Genomic DNA, 20,119 nt, shown 5'->3' with positions numbered 1-20,119 from the left:
CTGGCGCGGCGCGGGCGGGCCCGGCCCGGTTCGCTGCGCTTGTGCTACTGACATGCAGCCTGTGGCCAGCTCGGGCTGACAACGCAAGCCAGGAGTACTACACGGCGCTCATCAACGTGACGGTGCAGGAACCCGGCCGCGGCGCCCCGCTCACGTTCCGCATCGACCGCGGGCGCTACGGGCTCGACTCACCGAAGGCCGAGGTCCGCGGCCAGGTGCTGGCGCCGCTGCCCATTCACGGAGGTGAGTGTCCGCCGGGAGCGGCGGCGGGTAGGAGTCCCCGCGCACACGGGCGCCTGGCGCGCGGGGGTGGCAGCGCCGTCTGGGGGGGTCTCGCCGCCCGAGCCCAGGCACTCCAGCTCCGCGCCACCCGGCTGGTGGTCCCCGGGTCGAGGTTTCCTCGGGGTAGATCCCGGCCTGCTCACAGTTGGGAGTAAGGCTCCAGAAGCGTTACTGGGTTTTGTCCCTTGTTTTAAAGACTTAGAACATTGTTTTTTTCGTTTAGGCAGGTTGTTTACAGGAGGGCATTGAACTGCGCGTTTCAGGGACAGCTCAGACAAAGAAGGTAGTGGGAAAGCGCAAAACTAATTCATGGTAGATGAGATCTTAACCTGTGTTTTGGAATCAGCAGGTTTGTTCCCGAAATCACAGATTTAACACTGCATTGAATCTGCAAGGATGAGGCCTTTTCGAACGTAAAAACGTGCCGTTTTTCTTAAGTGGCAAATGGGAGGAGGGGTGGAGGAGGAAAATGGGCATCTTCCCTGTTGCTTTTGCTCTAGTTCTGCCCCAGTAGTTTTACTGTAACATGATCCAGAAAATCTCACATTGTGAAGAATCTGATACCAATTGGAGCTAGTAGCCAAGTCCTTAGGTCACGGGTGCCAACCAAGGGAGAAATAGGTACATTTTTCAGTAATTGACTTTGAAGCCATTTGGCTTACCCTGATGCCTTCCCTATAGGCATGGTCTCTGTTCACTTAGTTGTTTAGCGTAAAATATATATATTTGGATAAATTATTGGTCATGTTGTTAAGGAAACTTTTTCCGCATCGTGAAGTATGTATTTTTGTTCGTGGCACACTGTGAACTTTTTGGAGAATGTCTGCTGTCTTTTCCACCCCCACTCTCACTCTGAGAAGGCTGAGAGAGGATTTTTTTTAAAACCTGCTATTCTTGTTAAGATAACCTAAACTGGGCAACCTAAATAAGGTAATGGTGTTTTTACACTCTAAAATATGAAAACATGCTCCTGAGATCTGTATTTGTATGCTAAAGTGGCAAACTATTTTTTTCTTGGAGGCAATCTGGCTGAAGAAAATGAAGCACATGAAGCTTACACTGTAGCCCATCCCCAACTTAGGCCAGCCTTTTAAAAGTTCATTTTTACACCAGTAATCAGGTGCTTAAGGTGTACTTCTCATCTCCATTTTGTTAAAAGTGGCAGTTAGGGTCACAGCTTGCCCGCAGAAACAACTCTGTATTTCGTTCATTCAGTAAATATTTTCGTGCCTGCTCTGTGCCAGTCACAGTGGTTGGGACACATAATGTTGCCAAGCTATGGCACTAACAATGGCAGCCTATTTTCTGGTGTGGAGAAACGTGAGGGTCACGTGGAAGGGTAGGAAGAGGAAGAGAGGCAAGCTGTTCTGGAGCAAGAGCTGGCCCTGTTCAGTGTTTTGAAATCTGTGGTTTGTCTTTGGAGCTTGCTTCCTTCAGGCACCCCAAATCCATGGCCCTCACTTTAGGTTCTTGCCTCCAAAGTGTTCTTTGTGCTAAAAAGACTTGTTTGCTTGCCTGTCACACCAAACAAAAGCCCCATCTTTTGATAAGGATATTAGGAACTAATGTGTACCGATGTGTGGGTGAAAATTAGTCCCTTTCAACTGGGGAAGTAACATTGTAGAATTAAAGATTCTGAGTCTACCTGTGCTGTATGTATACTCTGTGACACTGGGAGAGTAACTTGGCTGCTTAGCCTCAGTTTTCTTGTTTATAAAATGGAACGATGGCGTATTTTCCTTGTAAGGTTTTTGAGAGATTTAAGTAGTTCTGCATTCTTAAATGAAGAGACTTTGCTAACCTAAATGAGTCTCTAAATTGGTGGCTGCAACAAAATGAACAAATTAGGGCAGTATGTGTGAAGGCTGAGTCTGAGGTCAGTTTCCTTTAGCTTCTCTCCATTTCTTTTACTTGGTGCTCTAAAACCAGTTCCCATTGAGTTGATTCTGACTCATATCGACCCCTTGCGTGTCAGAGTACAACTGTGCTCCCTGGGGTTTTCAGTGGCTGATTTTTTGGAAGTAAACCACCAAACCTTTCTTCTGAGGCACCTCTGGGTGAACTCAAACCGCCAACCTTTTGGTTAGCAGCCGGGAGTGCGTTAACCATTTGCAACACCTAGGTACTCCATTCTCTAAAACTATTTTTATCTGTACGACATGGATTGCTCTAGGTTTTCTCATGGTGTTGGTGGTGGGAGCCTACAGGTGGTTTGAGTCTGGCTTTTACTAAGGGGTCCTCACATATCTATTCACTCATTCTAGCAGTACTGATTGAAATCCTACTGTGTGCCAAGCACCATTCAAGGCACTGGGGGGAAGAGAGGGCAACAATAGTGAACAAAACAGGTAAAAATTTCTGTCTTCGTGGGGCTTGCGTTCTAGTGGGGGTCTTATAGGCTTAATTGTATATTGTAAATCGTTCTGTGTAAATTTTTATGTGAAATTCAAGACCTTTTTTCCTGAATTTGCAGCAGGAATTTAGGAACGTATTTTCAAAACAAGAATGGTGTAGAAATTTCTTTAAATTGTCCATGTTTAAGGAAATCTGGGTGTTTTACATTATAATATTCTTGGTTTAGTGAGTTTAAAAATTTTATATTTTAAGAAAAAATACTACATTCCAGTTATGATTTTTATGCTTTTATAATTTTAAGTTGAAGAGAATTCTTCATGTTTTTTGAGGACTTACTCTGTGTTGTTGACGCTAAGCTAAGTGATGTTCAAATTACAAAAAAAGAAAGTTATGAGACGGAACTCCTGACTCAAAAAAAGGTGTGGTCAATAGATGTGAAATTAATGAAAACTCATTTTAAGGGTAAGAATTGGGTAGAAATGAACTTAAGGTGAGGGCTCATTTTAAATATATGACTTACTTGTGAAAGTGGAAACTTTCTTATTTTGCATTGCCCCTATTGGTTAAGCATATATGAATTTATTGAGTAAGGTTTAATCGTCCTGTGCTTTTGAAAGCACATATGGCCATTTTTTCCTTAGGCGCTTTGGTATTTAGAAAGTACATTTTGGAGACTGTTAAATTTGATATAGTATGTTATATAAAGTATAAATATACATCGTAAATAAGTGTTATGCTTTGAAAACATATACTTTGTCATTAAGTGGAATGCATTGTTGAGTGGAGATTCATTTGTTTTTTATTTTTGCTGATAATTTTTAGAAATGGGGTTTTGAAGGAGCATGTCTTGTATTTATGCTCAGCTCACAGTTGCTTTCTTAGCACTAATTTACTCAAACTTAATCAGAGGTATGCTTAGAACTAGAAACAAAATGTTTAACAACTTTGCCTTGCAGACTAGCTAGTGTTTCCTGTGGTGCAGACATGGTAAATGTGCTTTATGTGTGCTCACACTAAGTTTTTGTTTGAGTCTGAAGTGGGGGTTGGGAGAGGAGAAGGCCCTGTATAGATGATGTAATTATGTTTGCAGATGTGCTGGTGGGAAGAATTTGGTCCAGTCAGCCCCTTTTTGCCTTGCATAGAAGTTTTCAGGATTGTTACAGCCTTAGAGAACAGTTTTACCACATGAGAACACTTTTTTGCCATCTTGCTGACTGTCAGGATCCAATAAAATTAAAAAAAAAAAAAAAAAAACTAGGCTTAGGTTTATATGTATAATATATATGTATAAATCTGTTAAACCTGAAATTGGCTTTTAATATTTTGACAAATAGTGAAGAATTATCAGTGTGTTGAAAACAAGACCTTGGGTGAAAAAGCGTCAGGTATGGCAAAGGCAGGGGACTACTGGGCATAGTTAGAGATTTTTAAATATTTGGAGAAAAAGTAGCTATGATCTGGGGAGCAGAGAGACTCTGAAAGGAAAGAATTCACAAGGAGCTAGAGGCACTAAAAACTGAATTTTGATGTAAATGGAAATAACCAGGCAAGAAGAAAAAGGAGATATATATAAATTATATTTATTTTGAACTTTACAGTTTAGAAAGTATTTTCAGAGGCCATATTTTCCTTTCATTTTTGGATAATTTTATTAGCATATAAATATTTCTACCATTAAAAAAGAACAAAAAAAAAACCTACTTAACACTCCTCCCCTCAAATCTCCAACCTGCTGCCACTCCATTTCTCAGCTTCTCTTTATGGCGGAGCTTCTCAAAAGTGTTGTCTATACTTGCTGCCTCCAGTTTTTCCTCCTGGTATTCTTCATATTTTGAAGGTCTTTGCTGTGCCAGTGATCTTGAGAAAGACATGGATATTTAACTGATACGTTGGAAAGACAAGGTCAGGATTCTTAAGACTTCACTGTGTAGAACGATGGACTGAAACTAAGAAAAAAAAATTAGGAAAGAATATATAATCCAGATTTGGGTTTAAAAAAATCACCTGCGTAGGTATAGGTGAGGGGAGATAAGGCTTAGCTGTTATGTCACACGACAAAGCCTGTGAGCCCCCACTAACTTTGCCCTGTCTGACCTTGTGCTGCATTGGGTGTCTGGATCTAGAGTGCAGTGGTCCCACTTCATATAGGCCAAAACCACATTTAGTTTATGTTTCATTCTAAATATGAGTTTTAAATGATGAACAAACTACAGAGCATCGTTTTGCCAAGAATGCTGTAAAAGGGATTTTTTCATTTGAAGGAAGATGAGAGTAAATGGCCTCTCAGATCCCTTTTACCTTGAACAAGGTGTTATTGAAAAGTAATGAGACAAATCTTTTTAAACAAACCTGCTGTTGAGAGTGGAATTTTTTTCAAATCAGTCACATTGGGAGATGCTATGCAGGTGATTTTTTTAAAAACCAAATCTGGACTGCATACTCCTACTAATTTTTTTCTTAGTTTCACCTCCCCCCCCACCCACACACAGTATGCAGTAATGAAAACATTAAACATTTTTAGAATTTGTTTTTTGACTGAATAATTTAAGAATATCTGCAATATATCAACTCTTTCTCTTTTCTAGGTAGATGTGAATTTTGACAGTCGTAAGTTATTTAGAGGCAGTTGTGGTGAATAAGGTGACTGCCTAAGCAAGGTAATGAGAGTTTTGTTTAAATAAAGAGAGAGAAAGAAACTAGAAAAGAAAGAAATTTATTTTCTTATGTGGTTGTGAGCTTTTTCTTTAGATAATTCTCAAAGAGGAAGGCCAGTAGTGTTTTGGGCAAGGTTTGCATCAGTGGAATGAATGGATTGTCTTCCAGGGCTAGTTCTATTAAGTATAACAGTCTTGACTCATTTACAAAATGAAACTATTAAATTTTCTTTCCAGATCATCAACATTTATTTGTTTTATCATTCTTAGAGCATTTTATGCACTAGATAGTCATTACTTTCCATCAATTGTAATAGTGTAGTTTTCTTTATTGTTGGAGGCAATTTTGAGTAGAACAAAGGGAACCCTTCAAACATCAAGTCAAATGAAATAAATCAGAAAAGTACTTAATAATCACCTACTCTGTGCTTAGTGTTAGGCTAGTCTTGGGGTGCGAGTAAAAGACATGCTATGATTTCTGCCTGAGAGAATGTGGTAGTCTTGTTGAGGAGACCACCTCGTCTGGATGAATACAACTAGAGCAAGCCATTATAAAAGACTGCAGGCTGTCTTCAACTTACAGGTGGGTGCTGTGGTTGCAAACTATAGCTTGCCTAGGGGCTGGCATCCTGTTACTGTAAACAAAGTTTAATGGGAACACAGTCATGCCCATATGTTTACATGTTGTTTTTTGCTGTTTTCATGCAACACCGGCAGTCATAATGGTTATGACAGAGCCTATATGGCCTGTAAGCCTAAAATATTTACTCTCTGGCTCTTTAAGAAAAAGTTTGTTGATACTTATTAAAGGCTCATTTATACCATTAGTTTTTTTCTATACAAACTGTGTTGTAGTTAGTTTGAATCCCATTAGAAACATAATATTGTATGTGCTCTTGTGTTCACTTTTGTATACTCAGTACTTTTGTGGTACTTGGAACATAGTAAGGTGGCACTGGGTAATGAGTGTTGTATGAATTAAAGGTAGTGAGGTAACTCATTAGCTGTGTGGTGCTGGGATTTTGGCAGAGCTGGGACTTGACAAGGTCTGTCTGACTATAACATCCATACTTTAACCACTCATTTGTATGACTTTCCACGTAGATTTAATAAATTATGATATGTCCATTCAGTGGACTGTTACACAGTCATTAAAAGGATCATTGTGAAAGTTGTGTATGTGCAACAAATTTAAATATAAAGTGATTGAACTGTGACTGCAGTTGTGTTAAGTTTGTTTATAGTGGTCAAGGATTCAGAGTCATGCAAAAATAAAAGTGGTTGTGTTATGTTGACTGGATCATGGGTGATAGTTTCTTTTTTTGAAATTACTATTTTCAGTACAAAAGTGGGGGAAAAACTTCCTTGTGGGGGAAAAGGGAAAAAAAAAGTCGTACTCTGAAAGAAAGATCGAGAAGAAGAATGGAATGAATTCCAAGCAGTGGTTAGACTAAGAAACTGGTAGATACTAGGAGTATGTTGAAAAGGTCATTTTTCCTACCAGTAAGAAGAACTCCAGGACACAAAACTAGACAAGAATGCTTGGTAGAAATATGAAGCAAGCTAAAATGTGGCATGATTTGGAGTAGTTAGTGAATCCTAGAGAAGGAAATGGAATGCTTGCATAGCATTAGGAGTCCCTGGGTGGCACAAACAGTTGAGTGCTCGACTACTTACTGAAGGTTGGTGGTTCAAACCCACCCAGAGGCGCCTCGGAAGACAGGCATGGTGACCTGCTTCTAAAAGATCACAGCCTTGAAAACCCTATAGAGCAGTTTTACTCTGCACACATGGGGTCACCTGAGTTAGAATCAACACGATGGCAACAACATCAGCAATAACATAGGACTTGACTTTTCTGAGTTCTCTTTATATGGTGATGATATTCATGTTTTTATTGGTTTTCACTGCTTAGAATCAATTTGTAGTTAAAGCATGGAAGACTTCATTATAGTTACAGAGCAGAAATAAATGCTATCAACCTTAAGAATATGCAAATATAAATAGATAACAAAAGTGGAGAAATGGAAGAGAGAAAAGAGATGTTTGGATGAGTGAGGGAGCTAGTATCTTCATCTCACAGAGTAAGGATTCAAGAGATATTAGTCACTGAAACTGGAAAGGTTTAACCACTGAGGAAAATAATGAGATAATAAAGTCAGAAGAGAAGGGAGATGGAAAAGCATACTATGAGTAAAATCCTAATTTGTGACATCATAAATCCACAGATGATGTCTAAAGTTAACGAACCAAAATACTGTAAGTCTTTTTAGTACTGTGGAAGGTGACCACCAAAAGAACTAAATGCAGACAGTTTAAAAGTGGGTTGCCTCTAGGGGCTTGGGCAGGGTGAATGGGGCAGGTGCATTTCATTGTAAGCCATTGGATGAGTTGGTTTTTTTCAACAAGATGTGCAGTAAGATTCACACTCTTTCCTCATTGCTCACTGCAAACTAATTCTGTTCTCATTATTTCCCATTTGAAAAAGCCCGTTTTCCCAACATCTCCTCCAACTCCAGTGATACACGTGTAATTTAGGATCCTGCAGGCACTAAGCAATATCTTAGGAAGTCTTCTGCTTAATAAGCACTGATTTATTAGACTGCAGATAGAAACCCTGGTGGCGTAGTAGTTAAGTGCTATGGCTGCTAACCTAAAGGTTGGCAGTTCAAGTCCACCAGATGCTCCTTGGAAACTCTATGGGGCAGTTCTACTCTGTCCTATAGGGTTGCTATGAGTCGAAATCAACTCGACGGCAATCAGGTTAAACTGCAAAACCAGGAAACACTGCCATTGAATTAAATGATTTTATTTGATAAACAGGTCTAACAGCATGGACCCTAATAATAATAGTTTTTTATTACAGTAGCTACTTCATTGCCAGGCCTTATAGTGATTCCCCTTTCCCTGGCAACTCTCTCTCTCCCCAGTCCAGTGTGATAAGCCCTCACCATTAATTGAATTGTGTTCCTGTTCACTTGGCCCCATTGGCTAGAGTAAGCTATCTTTTAGGCCCCTTCTCACTTCTTACCTTGTTTTATGTAGATTCCGTGATTCTTCATGATAATCACCTTTTCCCTCCTCTGTTCCTCTGTCACACTCACTGGGCAAAACCTCCATCCTGGATGAACCATCTGCCATTTATCTCCATGCTCAGAGCCAAGCAGCTGAATGTTGCTGGAGAAAATCCTTGAGAACCCAGATAACCAAGGTTTGATATAATAAATTTTAAGCAAAACTAAATGGGGACTTAACGATACCCAGTAATCCAACAGTATTTTCTTGTAAAGAAACAGTAAGGCTACTCTCTGAGACAACAATTTCATATCTTCCATATGCCTCTCATTATCTCTTCTTGTAGCTTTACTTTTAGCTTAGTCTTCTTGGAGCTCTAGAGTCATACATTCAACTGCTTACTTGGTATCTTTACTTAACATTGCAAGGTCATCTCCAAATTGATAAGCCTAAAATGGAGACCTTGATTCTTTTTCCCTTCCCTGTCTGCTACCACCAGTCTCCAATCTTCCCCATCTCAGTAAATGGCATCATTGTCCACCCTTGTTATTTAAACAAATTTAGGAGACATCCTTGATTCTTCTCCTCATGTTCCACATCTAGTCCATCCTCCACAGTCCACCTTCAGGATACATCTGTCTATTGCTTGCCATTTTCACTGCTGCCACCTTTGTCCAGGCCAACCTTCTCTTATCTTGTCTTTCTTAGTCTCTACTTCTTCTCTCAACTTCCATCAATTTTTTCCCTTGCGGTAGCCAGAATAATCTTGAAGCTTCAACCAGTCATGTCACTCCTTGCTTAAACCCCTTTAGTGACTTCTCATTGTCCTTAGAATGGAAATTTGAACTCTTTACTGTGGCATACAAGTTACTTCTTGTTCTAGCTCCAGCCTCTCACTCCTTCAGGCCATTCATCTTTACCCTTGCTCACTTTGCTGAAGCCATTCTTATCTTCTTTCAGCTTGTCCTCAGGCTTACTAAGTATTCTTTATAATGTGTACCTTCTGGCTGGCATCCCACCCACCTCTACCCTTTACCCTCCCCCCCCCCCATACAGTGTTTGCCATATTAATGAAGTTCTGTGGTTCTTTGGTTCTATATCTTGGCCAATTAAAGGGACAGATGGAGGATGGGAGAGGAGTTATACTATCATAGAACTTAATGGTCATCAGTGATCATCAAGTCTAGCTGCCCATCTGAGGCTTCAGCATTCTTGGTGGATGATTGTACAGCTCAAGGTTAAACATACTCAGTGACAAAAATCGACAATGTCCATCTCCAGAAAACTCTGAATGTTAGAAGGTCTTTTTTCTCAGCTGGGGAAAAAAAAGGTTATATCTGTAGGCAGTAGTAAACTTTTTCATCTAACTCAAATCCTTTGACTGTAGGCTTTATGTCCCTATTTCTTTCCACCATTCTTAGGTAACATGGTATCTTAAACCTCTTCAGCACTCTAGTTTCTCTGCTTAGAATGCATTTGTCTGTATTCCACTAAAAGGGAGTTGGTTACACCAGTGTGGAGGAGAATGGAACTACTTTTTTCATCATTCTGGACACATGCCTAAAGTCATATGAGTTATTTTGGTAGCCCTCATCACTGACTCATACTGAGCTTACTGTTGATTAAACCTTCTAAGTCTTTTTCATAGAAGCTGCTCCTAAGCTGTATAATTTTATCTTTGCTAGATTCAGCCTGTTCTTTCAGCCTTTCAGGATGTTTTTTGAATCCTGTTTTGTCATCCACAGCCTTTACTCTCTCTAGCAGCTTTGTATCATCACCTGTGAATATGATGAGCATACTTTGTACAACTTTAGCTAAGTCAGTGGTTCTTAACCTTTGGGAGTTATAGATCCTCTTATAAGACTTCAGTGAAAGTTGCGGACATTTTATGTAGACATACACAAGATTTTTAATAAGATTTAGAAGGTTCAGATGCCTCTTGATGCCCCAAGTAGTCCATGGGTTAAGAATCTCTGCTCTAAGTTATTGATAAAAGTATCGAAGAGTATGAATGAACAGACCGTTGTGGTGTGCTGCAAAAATCTTTCTAAGGTAGTTGAAATTACTTCATTAATCAGCACTCATGGAAGGAGGGTGTTTCATGGAGTTTTCTAATTCACTTTGCATTTGGCTCATATTTCTTATGATATACGTAAAAGAAATAATCGAGTGCTTTGATGAAAGAAGTATAAAGACATTTTTATCCTGTATTTCTGATCTGCCAAGTTAGGCACCATGCCAAGGGAGGAAAAGAAACTAATCTTTAATGATTTAACCATAGTGAGTTAGTTTCCTATTGCCACTGTAACAAATTTAGTGGCTTAACATATTTAGTGGCTTAAAACAACACAAATGCAGTTCTGGAGGTCAGAAGTCTGAAATGGGTCTCACCGGGCTAAAGTAGAAGTGTTGACGAAACTGCGTTCCTTCTGGAGGCCCTACGGAGAATCCGTTTCCTTGTCTTTTCCAGCTTCATGTTGCACATGAAGGTTACCTCAAAGGCAGTCCCAAGATCCCAAACAGTCACAAGACTACTACGATAAGGGCCCCAGCCAGTAGCAGTAATCCCACCACGGGTGCTACATCCATCTGGTCCAGTTGAGTCCCACACGGGAGACACTTACACAGTGTTGGCCAAGTGAAAACCGTGCATTACAGGGAGCAGACAGCAAACAACAGGAACAGATTCATGGTGAACTGGTCCCTCCTGGGCTCAGAAAGCTGTCCGAGCAGGATGGAGACTGCTCCACAGTGCCTCACATTGCGCTATAGGCGAGGCACCCCAAAGTCTTGTACCCACATTGTTTTATGCTCCAGGGGTCATGTGACTCACTTGAGTTAAGCACAGCTGCAGATTTTCTGGCTTAATGTAAGGAAGTTATACTCCAGGGGTACTTGAGGTTAAGCATGGCTGTAGATTTTTCAGCTTAACAACCCAAGGAGATCCATGGCTCATCATAGGCACCAGCCAGAGCCTCCTGGATTGAATTTTTATCTCCACAGCCCTGCTGCTTATCTGGGCAGAACATCAGGCCTCAGGGTGAGCCTTGGTCTGTTCCTCAAAGCTCAGGGACACTAGCAGAGGGAGAGACAGGGAGAAACCATGGCCATTGGGCTGTCCTCGGACTGACCTCCTTCCAAGCTTCTAGAAGCCACCTTCGTTGTTTGGCTCACCTTCCTTCATCTTCAAAGCCAGCAGTACAGCATCTCCAGATCTCCCTCTGACCTTCTGCCTCCCTCTTCCATATTTAATTGCTGAGTCGGAATTGATTTGATGGCAGTGGGGTTATTACATTGGGCCCACCTGGATAATCCAGGCTAATCTTCTTATTGTAAGGTCAGCTGATTAGCAACCTTACTTCCATTGGCAACCTTAATTCCCCCTTGTCTTGCTATATAACATATTCACAGGTTCTGGGGATTAGGATATAGACCTCTTTGAGGAGCCACTATATTCTGGTGACAACACGTAGTGAACCTTTTCTAGCACCAGTGGTTATAGTTTTCTCAGTGCTTATCAATTATTCCTTTAATAATCATTTTGGAAGTTTTACTAAGGATTAGGGGTACCCTAAAGCACCTCAGAAGAAAGGCCTGGTGATTTCCTTCAGAAAAATAAGTCATTGAAAACCCAGTGGAACACCCTTCTACTCTGACACACACAGGGTTGCCATGAGTTGGAGTCAACATGATGGCAACTGGTTTGGTTTTTGGTTAACCAGTCTGTAGTGTGCACAGTCCATCTTCATCATTTTTAAAAATATTGTAATGCTATTTACACAGGTTAGTTTTCTGACATGTCTTCTATGATTCCTCAAAGGTCACTGTCAGTGGTTCAGTTTTTCATTTGCACATTGTCACCAGACTGTAATTTATAATTCATCTAGATCAAAAACCCTAAATTCATGTGTGGGACAGCTTCAAATACTCATTCAGCAAATAATTATTAAGTACCTACTGTGTACCTGACAGGACAAGAAGTTCCTGCATGCTCTCTGGTGGGGGAAGCAAGATGAGTCAGCACCTGTGTACTGTCTAGTGGGAAAACAGACATTAAGCAGATAATTACACAAGTAATTATTTAATGATAGTCCTTGGGGGAAAGCATTAGGATTCTAAGAGAGCATAAACAGAACTAACCTGGTCTAAGATGTTCAAACAAGGCTTCCTTGAAGAAATGTTTAAGCTGAGACTAAAGCGTGAGCAGATATTAATTAAATTAAATGGGGCACAGAAAGGAAGAACATTCCAGGCAGAGGGAACATATGTGAAGTCCAAAAGAGCTTGGTGTGCTTGAGGAACTGAAGAAGTTTAGAGAGGAAGGGCAAGAGTGGTATGCAGTAGAGTTTATGCATTCTCCTGTGTATCCATCCTACTGCTGCTGGCCGAGTTGCCTGCTTTTGGCTGTTACAAATAATGCTGTCATCAAAAGAAAACATTCTTTGATGGTTACGGGGGTGGGGAGGGAGGGTGAGGGTTATTCACTAACTAGATAGTAGATAAGAATGATCTTAGGTGAAGGGAAGGACAGCACACACTACAGGGGAAGCCAGCACAACTGGACTAAACCAAAGCTAAGAAGTTTCCTCAATACAATCAAACACTTTGAGAGACAGTAGCAGGGATGCGGGGTCTGGGGACTATGCTTTCAGGGGGCATCTATGTCAGTTGGCATAATAAACCTTATTAAGAAAATGTTCTGCATTCTACTTTGGTGAGTGGCGTCTGGGGTCTTAAAAGCTTGCAAGCGGCCATCTAAGATGCATCAATTGGTCCCAACCACTTGGATTAAAGGAGAACAAAGAACACCAAAGACACAAGGAAAGTATTGGCCCAAGAGACAGAAGGGGCCACATAAACCAGAGACTTCATCAGCCTGAGACCAGAAGAACTAGATGGTGCCCGGCCACCACCAGTGAACGTCCTGACAGGGAACACAATAGAGGGTCCCTGATGGAGCAGTAGAACGATGGGATGCAGAACTCAAATACTAGTAAGAAGACCAGACTTAATGGTCTGATTAAGACTGGAGGCGCCCTGGAAAGCGTGGCCCCTGCTCTCCATCACCCCAGAACTAAAACAATTTCCGAGGCCAACTCTTCAGACAGGGATTGGACTGGACTGTAGGACATAAAGTGATAACTCGTGAAGAATGTGCCTCTTAGACAAGTAGATATAAAAGACCAAAGGGGCGGCTTTTGTCCAGAGGTTAGAGGGGAAGGCAGAGAGAGTTAGGAGCTGGTTGAATGTTCATGGGGAATCGGGCGGAGGGGAGGAGTGTGCTGTCGCAGAATGGGGTGAGCGGTTGGGGTCTCATAGCAATGTAAAAAAAAAAAAATTCTGTATGGGAGACTAACTTGAAATGTAAACTTCATTAAGTAACATCAATAAAAAAAAGTTAAACGCAAATAATGCTGTCATAAATGTTTCTGCACGTCTTTTGATATATATATGCATTTTATTGAGTGTATGCCTAGGAGTAAAATTGCTGGGTTCTTGGGGTGCTTGGGAGTCTCTGAGTAGTGCAAATGGTTAACACGCTTGGCTGCTAACCAAAAGGTTGGACGTTTGAGTCCACCCAAAGGTGCCTTGGAAGAACTGCCTGGAGGTCTTCTTCAACAAATCAGCTATTGAAAATCCTATGGAGCACAGTTCTACTCGACGCACACCAGGTCGTCATGAGTTGGAATTCATGTATTCAGCTTTTGTAGATGTTGCCTAACTGTTCAGCAAAATAATTGTACCATTTTATACTCCCATTAGCAGTATTTGACATTGCCAGTCTCTTTAAATTAGCCGTTCTGGTGTAAATGTAGTAGTATCTTATTGTGGTTTTAATTTGCTTTCCCTTGATGACCAATGAGGTTGAGCACCAAGTGTGTGTCAAGTTCTTGCCCCTTTTTTAAATTGGGCTCTCGCTCCCCCTCCCCTTTCTTTCTCTTTTTAAATTTGTAGTTCTTTGTATATTCTGGATATGAATCCTTTGTCAGTATTGTGTTTTATAGATACCTTGTTCCTGTCTATGGTTTGCCTTTTCATTCTTGAAATGATGTCTTTTGATGAAGGGAAGTTCTTAATTTTAGTATTGTTCAATTCACTAGTCTTTTTTTTGATGGTTAGTTTTTTTGTTTTTTGTTTTTCCTATTTAAGAAATCATGAAGCTATTTTCTTATACATTTTCTAAAAGTTTTATTCTTTGACATTTCACATTTAAATCTACAGTCCACCTGAAATTTTTGTGGCTACCTTGAGGCATGAGTCAAAATTTGCTCTCTGTGGCTATCCAGGTGACTCAGTACTGTTTATTGAAGTCTGGCTTTTCTGTACTGTCTTGCAGTGTTACCTTCATTACAAATTAAGTGATTATATATGCATGAGTCAGTTTCTAGACTGTAATCCATCCCACTGATCTGTCTTTCTATCCTTGCACTTTACACATTGTTTCGATTACAATAACTTGGTAATAGAGTAAATTCTCCAACTTTGTTCCTCAAGTTTGTCCTGACTGTTCTTCACCCTATATTTTTCTGTATAATTTATAGAATCAGCTGTCAGTTTCTACCCCCTCTTCTTACCCCTACATGTACCTGCTGGGGTTTTGATTAGGATTCCATTGAATCAAAAATCAATTTGGGGGAAATTGACATCATCACAGTATTGAGACTTCCAATCTATGCACGCTTATCCCTCTTTTTTGTTTAGTTCTCTAGTTTCTCTCAATAATGTTTTTTTTTTTTCTGTAAAGATCTTTTTTTTTTTAAAGACTTTCATAAAGGGAACTTTTATTTGATGAGGTGACAGTATCTTTTTTTTTAATACACAGCCAAAGATATACTATTTCAACAATTTCTGCATGTGCAATTCAGTGACCTTGATCACATTCTTCAAGTTGTGCTACCATTCTTGCTGTCCTTTTTCAAATTATTCCACCACCATTATCTTAAACTCAGTGCCCCCTAAGCTTCCCATCCAGCCTTTTGAGTTGCTGTTGTCAATTTGTGTCACCTATTTCTTTAAAAGAGCACAATGCTAAGGCAGATATAGTTTACTAATTAAGATGAGCTTTTTTTTTTCTGTTCAAAGAAGACTTCCCGCGATAGTTTTAGTTTAAGGTTTAAAGATTACCTCAGGGCATTAGTTTTAAGGGTTCATCCAGCCTCAAAGGCTCCAGAAAGTCTGGATTCCATTAAGAATGTGAAATTCTGTTCCTCATTCTTCCCCCTTTTGATCAGGATTCTCCTGTAAAATCTTTGAGCAAAATGATCAGCAGTAGTAGCCAGGCACCATCCAGTTCTTCTGGTCTCAGGCAGAGGAGGCAGTTGTTCATGGAGGCAACCAGACGTGCAGTCCATTTCCTCCTCTGATTCCTGACTCCTTGCACATCTTCTGATGGTTATATTTGTAGGTTGGTTTGTTTGGCAGCTTTATTGAGATACAGTTCACATACCATAACATTCATTTATTTAAAAGTATACAGTTCAGTTTTTTTAAAGCATATTCACAAGATTGTCCAACTGTCACCACAGTCTAATTTTGGAACATTCTCATCACCCCAAAAAAGAAACCCTGTGCCATCACCAGCCACTGCCCGCTCACCCTTCAGCCATCTTCTGGCAACTACTAATCTGCTTTCTGTTCTTATAGATTTGTCTATTTTGGAAATTTCATATAAGTGGAATCATATAGTATGTGGTCTTTTGTGACTGGCATCTTTACCTTAGCATAATGTTTTCAGGGTTCACCCATATTGTGATATGTATCAGTACTTGAAGCATTTTTGTGGATGAATAATATTCCATTATATGGATATGCTACATTTTGTTTATCCATTCATCAGTTGATGAACATTTGGGTTGTTTCTACATTCTGGCCATTACAAATAATGCAGCTATGAATATTCCTGTGCAAGTTTTTGTAAAAACTTGTTTTCATTTCTCTTGCGTATATATACCTAAGAATGAATTGCTTGTTCATATGAGAACCCTGTTTAACTTTTTGAGGAACTGCCAGATTGTACTCCACTTGTTTTCATTTATCTTGCGCATATACCTAAGAATGAATTGCTTGGTCATATGAGAACCTGTTTTTTGAGGAACTGCCAGATTGTTCTCCACTTGTTTTCATTTCTCTTGCGTATATACCTAAGAATGAATTGCTTGGTCATATAAGAACCCTGTTTAAGTTTTTGAGGAGATGCCAGATTGTTCTCCACAGTGGTTATACCATTTCATATTCCCATCAACAGTATATGAAGGTTGCAATTTCTCCACATCCTCACTAACACTTGTTATTGTCTGTGTGTGAGGAGTCCTGAGGGTGCAAATGATTAACACACTTGGCTGCTAACCGAAAGGTCAGTGGTTCGAACCCACCGCCCTGCTTTGGGGGAGAAAAATGTGACAGTCTGCTTCCATAAAGATTTACAGCGTTGGAAACCCTGTGGGGCAGTTCTCCTCTGTCCTGTAGGGTTGCTGTGAGTCAGAATCAACTTGACAGCAGTGGGTTTGAGTTTGGTGGGTCCCTCATAAAATGGACAAATGCCTTAAAAAGATCCCTGCAAAGTAAAAGCAAAATGAAACTAGCAGAGCTGATACTTCTACTCCAGTATAAGCTGTTTTTAGCTACTGTAAAAAGTTGAGAGAAAAAAAAAATCAGATTTGGGAAAGAAAGCCAAAAAATGAGAAATTAACATGATGACTATTAGAAATACAGATTTATTACAGCTGTTGTTAATTAATAACCTCAGTGTTGGGCCATAAGATATTAGCTAATGTCAAAGAAAAGCATTGGTACGTGTTTATTAGTGCATTTATAATGCATATATTCGGGAGACATGTGCATGTACAACTGAAAAGTTTGTGTCCTATTTGGAGAATGGATTACGTGGGGCGGGGATAAAAGTGAACACAGGGAAGCCAATTAGGAAGCAGCAGTCTAAGTAAGAGATTAGGGAGGGTTGCAATAGAGATGGAGAGAAATGGACACATTTTAGGAGTTTGGATCAACAAGAAGTGGTGATTAATTGGATATGAGGAGTCTGAAGAGGGAGATGTCTCACTTTCTGGTTTTACACACTGGGTAAAAGGTGGTGCTGTTGACTGAAATAGGAAACACTGCGGAGTAACAAATTTTTGGAGGAAAATTGATGAATTGTCTTGAACATGTTGGGCTTGAAGTGCCTTGGGACCATTCAGTATCTAGTAGGTAATTGGATTTAGAAGGAGCCATCAGTATGTAGATAGTAATTAAATTGGGAGACGGTGAGCTAGAAGACAAGAGGGCCTAGTGCAGCCTCCTGTGTCCTCTCAACAGTTAAAGGTAGATGGAAGAAGACAAGCCAGCAAAGAGGAGAGAGAGGGAGGAGGCCAAAGATATAGGAGAATGCATGTTATCTCAAAAGTTAAGTGAAGAGAGTGTTTCAAAAAAAGAAAAAGTGGGCATCTGTGACACTGCTCAGGAGTATGGTATGCTGAGGATGGAAAGTAAGTAGACTTTGCATTTAGTGATGTGTCAGAAAGTGACAAGAACATTGGAAGAAAGCAAGTATGTCATTTTTTAAGTTTGCAAATCCCAGGCAAAGAAAACTAGGTAATTACAAATTATTTTAATAGGAAAGAAAATGAGAGATTACTTGAAGAAACCAGCATGAATGTACAAGATAGAAACAGAAGTTTCAATGAGAGGAAGTGAAAATAATAGAGAAGTCTGCCCTAAGAATTTACTTTTTTACAGTCTCTGCACCTATTTTGTGTTTCACTGTTCTTTAACCTTGCTCTAATCCTCTCCGTTACCAGGTTATTCTCTTTGATAGAGAAAGCAGAGGCAAAAGATTTTGAGAAATGTTTTTATCCATTGCTTTGTTGGTCCTGAGTAGTAGACCTATTTGTTTTCTATTCTTGCTCAGAATATACTTTAAGAAAAGTTGGTTTGTTTTTAAATTTGTTTTGAAAAGCAGTGATGGAAGCTGCTTTGCTTATTACTGTCATTATTGGCAATCTTTAACTTTTTCTGGGCTTTTTAATTTAAAATAATCTTTAAAGGTCTGTACTAGCATCCTGCATTTGCCTTAAAACTTTTGTGTGAGTCTTTCTTCAAGTTTAGTTTCCCTTATGTATTCTTCCTGGTTTCTGTAAGTAGTGTCTCATTTTCTTCTTCATCCATATGGTTTATAACTACCCAGGTTTCTTTGCCCTGGGTTTTATAAACTCTAAAATGATATGTTGCTTTCTTTTCAAGTTTCTAGTCACTTTTCATTCTGGGCCTACATTAGGTTCTGGTGGCAGTTCCCCTGCTTATCCCTAGCCATTATTATCCTTTGGGAGAAGAAACGGATGGTAAAGCGGATCAAGAACTTGTTAGACTTCCTGCTTTTGGCTGAACTAGGTTACTGCGTGTTATAGATAGATGGAATCTTCATTGGCCTTCCACCTTGTTTGCCAGTTTTGTGATCTGCCAAGAACTTTCATATTGATTTATTCCATTTGGCCGATTGATCTTGATATATTGCCCAGTTAGAATCTTATTTCTCTTTTCTGTCTCTCAGACATGGGTTCTGACACGAGATACGTGTTCTTGAATGACTTTATTTACTTGGCTTTCCTTGAAGGTCATATGATTAAAAAACAGTGTTTAAATGATTAAAACAAAACAAGTTTGTTCCCATGTCCTTCACTTTTCTATCCAAGAATTAATAATGCTGGCAGATAGTACTCTGGGCTCTGGATGGTGTCCATTCTTCCCCCGTGTGCATCAACAGTGTTGAGTGACAGTGGCTTTGCTTTGTCTTGGTGGGCCCTTAGTTGCAGCCAAGAAAGCAGAATATTGAGTTGGGTCTGTATCTAGCCACTTCCCTGTTTTGCAACAGGGATTACATTCTTGTGTGTTTAGGTAGATGATGATACCATTAGCTAGAAGTTCAACACAGGAAGAAAATCACATTTAGGGGAAGATAGTAAGTTTGAGGTACTCAGTATTCAGGGAGAGAGATCTAGCAGGCAATTGAAAATTAAAGAATGAAGCTCAAGAAAGAGATTTAGATTTAGTCGTTCTCTCCATGTAAGTGATAGTTGAAGAATGGGAGTGGATGAGATTGCCCACTGTGGAAAGAGGGCCTAGGATAGAACCTTGGTAAACACCTCCATCTAAAGGGCTAAACCAGAAAAACCAAACACATTGCCATTGAGTCGATTCCAACTCAACAACTCCATAGGACAGAGTAGAACTGCCCCGTAGAGTTTCCAAGGAGTGCCTGGTGGATTTGAACTGCCAACCTTTTGGTTAGCAATCGTAGCTCTTAACCACTACACCACCAGGTTTTCCAATCTAAAGGGCTAGCAGTGGAATATGAGAAAGAACAGTCAGAAAGGTAGGAGGGAAACATGATGGATAGGAGCCCAGAGGAAAGAGAGCTTCAGAAAGAGTTGTACTTAGTACTGTAATCCTTTTGCAGAATGGGGAGACATGGGGATTAAATAATTGCTTATGCTGTACTCTGACACTATATTGGAGCCCTGGTAACGCAGTAAGTTAAGAGGTTGACTTCTAACCAAAAGGTCAGCAGTTTGAATCCACCAGCTGCTCCTTGGAAACCCTGTGGAGCAGTTCTACTCTGTCGTATACGGTCGCTATGAGTTGAAATCGACTCTGTGGCAACGGGTTTGATTTTCAACGGGTATGACACCATGATTGTATCAGGACCTAACTATAATTTTCGATTATTTTGATTTATAGCAGCTTTCTTGCATGAAATATTTGTATATCAGTTGTAAGAGATATTATTTTTTAACATACTTTTCATGTACAGTGATTTGTAT

General features: G+C 40.0%; 1 protein-coding gene across 1 annotated transcript in view; it reads left to right on the top strand.

Moving 5' to 3' along the window:
• Positions 1–20,119, top strand: part of RNF130 (ring finger protein 130) — a 132,128-nt gene that overhangs the window by 241 nt on the left and 111,768 nt on the right. The window contains exon 2 of the mRNA XM_004387185.2: positions 1–243. Coding sequence (XP_004387242.2) covers positions 1–243 — 243 coding nt within the window. The remainder of the gene's footprint in view (positions 244–20,119) is intronic.

This window comes from Trichechus manatus, unplaced genomic scaffold (genome assembly GCF_000243295.1).
Source record: "Trichechus manatus latirostris isolate Lorelei unplaced genomic scaffold, TriManLat1.0 scaffold00181, whole genome shotgun sequence".
NCBI classification, from domain to species: domain Eukaryota; kingdom Metazoa; phylum Chordata; class Mammalia; order Sirenia; family Trichechidae; genus Trichechus; species Trichechus manatus.
This window is presented reverse-complemented; position numbering and strand designations above follow the sequence as displayed.